General features: G+C 46.1%; 1 protein-coding gene and 1 non-coding gene across 2 annotated transcripts in view; both read right to left on the minus strand.

Annotated features, from left to right (window-relative positions):
• The window catches only part of LOC134934338 (uncharacterized), a 56,522-nt gene extending 54,707 nt beyond the window's left edge, over nucleotides 1-1,815 (minus strand). Inside the window, exon 1 of the mRNA XM_063929795.1 lies at nucleotides 1,467-1,815. Coding sequence (XP_063785865.1) covers nucleotides 1,467-1,773 — 307 coding nt within the window. The 5' untranslated portion in view covers nucleotides 1,774-1,815. The remainder of the gene's footprint in view (nucleotides 1-1,466) is intronic.
• Nucleotides 1,816-7,142: 5,327 nt separating this feature from the next.
• On the minus strand, nucleotides 7,143-7,337 carry LOC134938191 (U2 spliceosomal RNA). The gene has a single exon (XR_010180804.1). It is a non-coding gene; the product is annotated as a U2 spliceosomal RNA (small nuclear RNA).
• Nucleotides 7,338-7,742: the final 405 nt, after the last annotated feature.

Below are 7,742 nucleotides of genomic sequence, written 5' to 3' on the forward strand. Positions count from 1 at the left end.
ACAGCTATAACAATGAGAGAAATGGCTACATGCAAACCTATTTATACACAGTGCTGCACCCTGATTGGATAACGCCGCCTCCACCGATTGGTTTTAAATAACCGTTTGAATTATGGGAAAAAAACCGCCATTTCTAGTAGCAGATAATTGTTACAAAAATCGACATGAGAAGGCGTTGATTGTTTTATATATAATTTAACCACTTTAGCCGGACTGCGCAATTTATTTTTCAGTGTGAGCTGGGAATACACCAGCCAGTAGTATCCAAGTCAGTTTAGTTCTTTAGTTAATAATGTACACATTGTGTAGGATGTAACAGGGCATTGGATACAATGTGTATATATAATGTATTTCCGCTTATAACTCATCGGCTCATACCGCTGCAGCTCAGCTTCCAACTCTGCAGCTATTACATTTATTTCGCCTTGACCAGGTCTCATGTATTAGAGGTGTAATGTCCCGGTGATCACACAGTATAGTGCTATGATCATGTAATGATCTATGTTACTGGGGCAACAGCAGAGTTATTCCTCTCAATTCTGAGTCCATATGAAGGATATATTTTACTATTATTTTTTCACTTCCACAAAATATAGTAGTTCCCCTCCCCAGACCAAGGATTTTTTGTGTGTCTTTGATGAGAACAGGGATTTCTTACATTCAATTGACAAAAGGAACTCAGCGCTGAGAAGACGAAAATCTGTAGAGAGTTGCGAGCGTAAAACTATACAATCAATAACAACCCGGTGCAAACATCAAATCAATCGATATAAAAGACAAAACAGTTCATTTTGGTGTTGGCACCGATTTGAAATAATGATATTTTAAAGAATTGATAATTTTATTGAATAACTTTTTATTTTATTTTTTTTCCTTCCAGCGCTTATTTTTATGGTAGATTTCTTCTGAAGATTTTCTTAGGGTTATATCTATAGGAGATCACACATTCCTCCTCACAGCTGTGGGTCTATTAAAACACAGAGATCTTGTTATCTAGCAGCGCCCAAAAGGTACCATTGGTTTTAATGCAGATACCTAATTATACATCCCCATAGCAGTCTGTCTCCTGTTGTAGTTACTCCTATTCATCTGAGCAATACTAGTTACAGTAGCTAATACTATGTAGACATCATAGAAACACGATTACAGAACCCGCACCAGATTAGAACATTATTACTCCTTTAGAACAATCTGCACAGCCTGTGCAAGTCTATGGAGCACCACTGACACCTACAGTAGTTGCAGAATATAAATGGTGGCCGTATATAAGCTTTATTATTACATACATGGAGAGCGGATAGACCGCAACCTAATACAAATAAGGTTCTCTCCCCGGTGTATAGTCAGGAGAAGCAGTGTAGAGTAATACTGGCGCATGGTTATAGCTCTCTCATAGAAGAGATGGGTGGCCCTGAAAAGGGCCTTTGTGTGCGGATAATGGTATTAGATGCGCCTCAGTGTTTAGCCTCCGAAGCCATACAGAGTGCGTCCCTGGCGCTTGAGAGCATAGACCACATCCATGGCGGTGACAGTCTTCCTCTTAGCGTGCTCGGTGTAAGTGACGGCGTCCCGGATCACGTTCTCCAGAAACACCTTCAGCACCCCGCGGGTCTCCTCGTAGATGAGGCCGGAGATGCGCTTCACGCCTCCTCTCCGTGCTAGACGGCGGATAGCAGGCTTGGTGATGCCCTGGATGTTATCCCGCAGCACCTTCCTGTGGCGCTTGGCGCCTCCTTTCCCGAGCCCCTTACCGCCTTTACCTCTGCCTGACATGTTACTTCCTGATCACTACTGTAACTATACCACAAAGAGAAACCTCTGACTGTTATGTCATTGCCATGAGATCCTCCTCTTATAATGTTTGGGCGGACTTAGAAGAAAACCTCTGTGCTATGAGGGCGGGGTCATTATCAGCGTCAATTCCTGTTCTTTGTGAAACTGTTTCAATAGGGACAACATTTCGAGTCCAAATCCTCCTGATACATATATTGGAGCTTTCCTACAGATCTCACCCCCCAAACATACACTGATTGAATAGCAGCGTCCATGTGTCTAATGATACGCGTGTCCCTATTACATGGTAAATATGACATCACTGTCTCTATGGAGCTGCTGGTTCCCTCCCATCCCCCCTTTCTCATTTTGAAATATCACTTCTCTAGGTGTGAATGTGAACTTGCCTGTGATGGTCAGCAGTCTCTGCGGAGACCTGAGGCTTCTCCTGCGTGTCCATCTCTAGACTGCAGGGTGACCATCATTTCCTGTATACCTGGGTTTAGCCTGTAGTACAGATTTCATCATACGATCAGATAGTCTGTGTGAGTGAGAACCTGTACTGGAGGTGTACTGTAGGGAAGGAAGAGGATCCACACGTTGGGAGGGGGCACAGGATTTACAGTACACAAAGGTGGGGACCAGCAGCACAATCACGGGTCATTGTGTACTCGGTTCTTCCAGCCATACAATGCGAATCTCACTAAAATAAAGCAATTAGATAACCCTGCACATTATATATCAGCACAAACACATACCCCATATGAAAGAGACAGGGAGAGGTGATGTGTAAGTCGCACGGGATTACATAGTCACTAGACACAAATGTGCCCCCTACAGGGCATGTCGTGTGCCTACAGCTCTGCTGAGAAAGGGTGTGTAGCAGATATTACTACTCTCAGCCCTCTGTCTCTCCAGCTCTCCAGTACCCATCTAGCTGCTGTCAGCTCTCTTCTATCTCTCCAGCCATCACCTCCCCCTTTTCTCTCCTCTGACAGCCCCTCTCCATCTCTCTCACCATCAAGCAAACACCCCCCCCCCCCCCCACTCTGTATCCTCAGACAGGCCACATCTTTCTGTCTCAAAAGCCCCCCCCAACACACACACTTTTCTCCCCAGCTACCCAGTCTTCCCCGGTCTAACCAGTCATCACTCTACTGTCTTTCCAGCCACAACCCTTCTTTCTCTATGGCCCTGCATTGTTTCCCTAGCCCCATCCAGTCCCTTTCTGTATCTCTAGATCTCTCAGCCAACACCCCTTCTGTCTGCTTTATCTCTCATCTCAAGCCCTAGTGAGCTCCTCGTCATGACTTAGGGGTAAATTTACTAAAGCTTCTAAAACAGAGATTTGGTGAAGTTGCCCATAGCAACCAATCAGATGCTGTCTATCATTTTCTAATAGGCAATAGAGAAATGATTACCAGCATCTTACTGGTTGCTGTGGGCAACATCACCAATACTCTGTTTTAGATGTTAGTGTAAATTTACCCCTTAACATTCACCTTCTTTTCTTTCTGCTACTCACCCATCTGTCTAATCAGCCGGCACCCCTTCTGTCTCATCAGCCGGCACCCCTTCTGTCTCATCAGCCGGCACCCCTTCTGTCTCATCAGCCAGCAGCCCTTCAGACTCATCAGCCAGCAGCCCTTCTGTCTCATCATCAGGCACCCCTTCTGTCTCATCATCCGGCACCCCTTCAGACTCATCAGCCAGCAGCCCTTCAGACTCATCAGCCAGCAGCCCTTCAGACTCATCGTCAGGCACTTTTTCTGCCTCATTAGCCGGCACCCCTTCTGTCTCATCAGTCGATACCCCTTCTGTCTCATCAGCCGGCACCCCTTCTGTCTCATCAGCCGGCACCCCTTCTGTCTCATCAGCTGGCACCCCTTCTGTTTATCAGCCGGCACCCGCTCTGTCTCATCAGCCGGCACCCATTCTGTCTCATCAGCCGGTATCCCTTCTGTCTCATTAGAAAGGGTAGACTAGATGAGCCAAGAGTTTATGTGCCATCAAATTCTATGTTTCTATGTGTAAGCCCGCCATTCCCCTTGTGTACAAGTGTGCGACTACAGGTGCAAGGCCTGAGACACCAACATTGTGCAATACTCCTAAATAATTATAGTAACAAACAACATAGATCAATAGATCTGCATATAATGTAAGATTCAGAATGACAGGTTTATCATTTGATTATTAATGCATTAAGAATACATTTAGATGGCAGGCATCAGTTGTCATATTGTGAGTAGCTTTAGCATTGAGAATGAAACCTGCATGAATTGGGGACAATATGATGCAAATGGGAAACAATAAATAGTGTTATACAATTGTTACTATTCTGTTGAAACATTAGTGGATACAATATGTAATAAAGTATCACCTTAGGCCACAAACTAAACATAGAATGTTCATGTAGAAAATACAGGGCTACATCTGTTTAGTAATTGGGATTACACTACAAATTCTCTTGGTGGAAATATCAATAGTGAGTGCACCGCTTTTCCCCTTGTATTTGCACCCAGACTATGCACTTTATTTAAGAAAGATTAAAAGTCTTGATAGCATTTCTGGCTCAGGTCTGTAAGGGATTGGTACCAGGAAGGACCCTGGTCGTGGTGCAGTGTAAACGGGTAGGCCAGGTCAATGCGACCCGGTACCCATTCACTGCAGGATGATGCTACATACAAGTAGCTAAAGGACCCTTGATGTCAGGAGGAGAAGTAAGGCCCAGGGATAGTACTTTCACTACCCACGTCAACAACTACTCCCTTTAGTAACCTTGTGTCAAGCAACGTCAGGCATGGAGCCCGAAGTGATATCAAGATACCTAAAGATATCAAGAGGTGCTATCATGCTCAGTGCTATTGGCACTCCTCCCATTCACCCTCAGGTGTTTAATTAGCTGGATTCCTGTATTTCAGATCACACACTGATAAGGCCCTATTTAGAGGTAAGTCTTGAATAAATGTATAGAGTGTGATAGTATCAGGAATGTTAGGGACCCATGTGATGAAGTCACCTGGCCGCGGTACATGGGCCCGCATATTTGCCCAAATGTGTGCTAAGAACTTCAATTATACTCCATGTTAATTGTGAGGGTTTATTTAAATTATTTTTACTATCGGTGTTCTTAGTGCTAAGAGTGTGCATCTGCATCTCTCTTCCTCCAGCATAGTATTCAGGGTTGGACTGGCCCATAGGGGCACAGGGGAAACCACCATTGGGCCCACTGCCTGGGGGCCCACCTCCTCCTCTAGTGATCAAATTCCAGACTGTGCACTAGAATTATACATTATACATATGTATAATACTTATACTATATGCTTATAATTAAACTGTAAAGTATATATTTATCAAGGGGCCCAGACTATGCACTCTCTAATATTTAGTCAAGCCTCCGTGGCAGCTGGCTAACCCCATCTGGAGACTTGCCACTCCCAAAACATGGGCCCCTACCTCCTGCACCTCCGGTGGGCCCTTCATGCCCCAGTCCGACACTGATAGTATTAGAAGCCTCAGCATGATAGCACCTCTTGATATCTTTAGTAATAGGATGTGCAGTGCAGTCCAGGTCCCCTCCACCCCCACCCCACATCTTTCTGGTTTCGTTTGGTGCATTTGAAATGTCAGAGCTGAGTCACAGTTTGGCAACTTGTGTGAAGTGACATCCAGTCCAAAAGAGTCCAGAGCAGAAGTAAGGGTGCCATTGTAGATGGAAATGGTTATCAGGGCGAGATGCAATGGCAGTGGTAGAGAGAAGAGTTTTTAGCAGTGATGATGAGGTTTTAGAGCCAGACTTCTTACAGACAGCTTTCTTTGAGGATGGGGGCAGAGAGGTGGTGTTACTGCAGGATGGAGAATGGGTGCAGGGATAATTATATGCTAGAAAATTATAGTAAAAAAGAGGGACTTCATGCAATAGTGGTTGGACACACTTAAGCAGAAATTCAAGACTGTTTCAAACATAATTTCATCCAAACAGACTGTAATGGCAGCATTAGCAACTGCAACCAGGGCCGACTTAATGGCAGTATTGTAAGCCGTGACCACACAAATAATCTGAGGCCACAACTCAAGCTTATTTACAGGATAGCATTCCAGGAGAGAATAAATAAAAAAAACCATAATAATAATTACCCTTCCTGCATCTACTCTCCACATGTGTCCATACATTAAATGGCTGTCAGCACTCTTTTTGGTGAAAAACTCAAGCAATCCACCAATCAGTATGCTGACAGTCATTACACCGTCTGGCTGCATTCATGGAGGCATTATTATGGTTATTTGTTATTATTGTGTGATAAATGGAGGCACTGTAAGGTAATTTTACACTGTCACAGTCTCCTTTACTTAACAATATCTATTTTGCCAGCAAGGTAGGTATCAAGCATAATTTAAACCTGCTTTTGGTTGGTGCAAAGAGATGCAGACTGAGTAAATTATTTGATTATACAATCCTAATATAGAGTATAGTACACTAAAAGAGGAGTTGTAACTCCAAGTCAACCTTTTCCAACGTTTATATAGCCTGGTGCCGGCCTATCATGGGGCCTGCTGGGTGATCTGAGCCTAATGCCCAGGGTCACCATATTCCCTAATGGGCCACACTTACACTAGGGCCTAATGCCCTCTATTACAGGCACAGGTCTAATGCCTGCTATTGGCCCTGTGCCTAGTGCCTGCCTACTGCGCCCACAGGCCTGAGGCCTGACTTATCCCCCACGGGCCTAATGTCCGATCCCTGATGGACTAGGGAGGAGAGGGGAGGGTGACAGATGCCATCTCCAAGGGCCTACCAGTCCCGGTGGGAGAGGCACCGGGAGGAGCTTCGTCAGATCTTTTGGTTTCCACCCTTGGTGACCTCTCCGGTGTGGTCCTTCACTCTTCTGCCGCTGTCCCATCCTGGCCAGCAGCGCCATCACCTCTTCTCCACGTCCAGCCAACAATGGACATCTTCTTTGGTGTGCCCGGAGTCTTCTGGCCTCTTCCGCGGCCTCAGGACCACTTCACGCTTTTCCGTGTGGCCTGCTGCGCTGCTCCTCTTCCTCTGCGGCATCCACACTTCTCCAGGTCTAGGTGGCATCTGCCATCATGGGGGCTGGGCCCATGAAGTGGCGAGCACTAATTGTCTCGCCACGGCCGTCCGTGATTGGCTGGTGCTGGATTTGAAATGCTGCATCCAGTGCTTCCCATTGGCCGCTTCTGGTCCGTTGCAGGTAACCAATACATGGTCCCAGCACCGGACACCCGTCACCACTGCACAAGCAGCACTGGGGACAGACAAATTTAGGTTGTGCAAGACATTGCAAAATGGGCATGCAAGCACACTTAAAGATAAAAAGCAGCAATTGTCTATTTTTGGATTACAGGAAAGGTGCACTGGTCGTGGAAGTACTGCAATATGTGGTTAAAGCATAGAGTGGACATAGCAAGCTCTTTTCCCATCTCCCTGTTCTAAAAATCCATTTAATATATGGCCTCCAGATAGTGGGCGTATCAGAGATTAAACTTATGAGAACAGATACAGTACTACACTTGATCTTAGCCAAAAGCATCAGTGGCCTACCTGCCTGCTTGCCAGTCCCTTCTGATGCCCTGTCTGGATTTTGCACACCGACTCCTATCTGCCTAAGAGACAAGCAGGAACAGTCTTGTGTTTGTCACTTGCTAGCTGGAGGCACAATTTGCATGAGCTCCACCTCTTGCACCAGTGGCGGAACTAGCGAGCGGTGGGCCCAGGTGCGACAAAATGCTTTGGGCCCCCCATCCCATCCAAGTCCACCCCCTCACCCCTGGAGAGGATCTGGTGAGGGGGACCTGCTCAGGGCCAGAGAAATGGATACCTAGCAACAGTGCGTAACTAGGCATTTTAGCACTGTGTGCAAGAAACGGCATCAGAGCCCCACCCCTACATGCAAAACAGGGGCAGTGCGCGCCTTAGGTGCGCGCAAAAATACATACTGGCGTGG

The sequence above is a fragment of the Pseudophryne corroboree genome, chromosome 6, assembly GCF_028390025.1.
Source record: "Pseudophryne corroboree isolate aPseCor3 chromosome 6, aPseCor3.hap2, whole genome shotgun sequence".
Classification (NCBI taxonomy): domain Eukaryota; kingdom Metazoa; phylum Chordata; class Amphibia; order Anura; family Myobatrachidae; genus Pseudophryne; species Pseudophryne corroboree.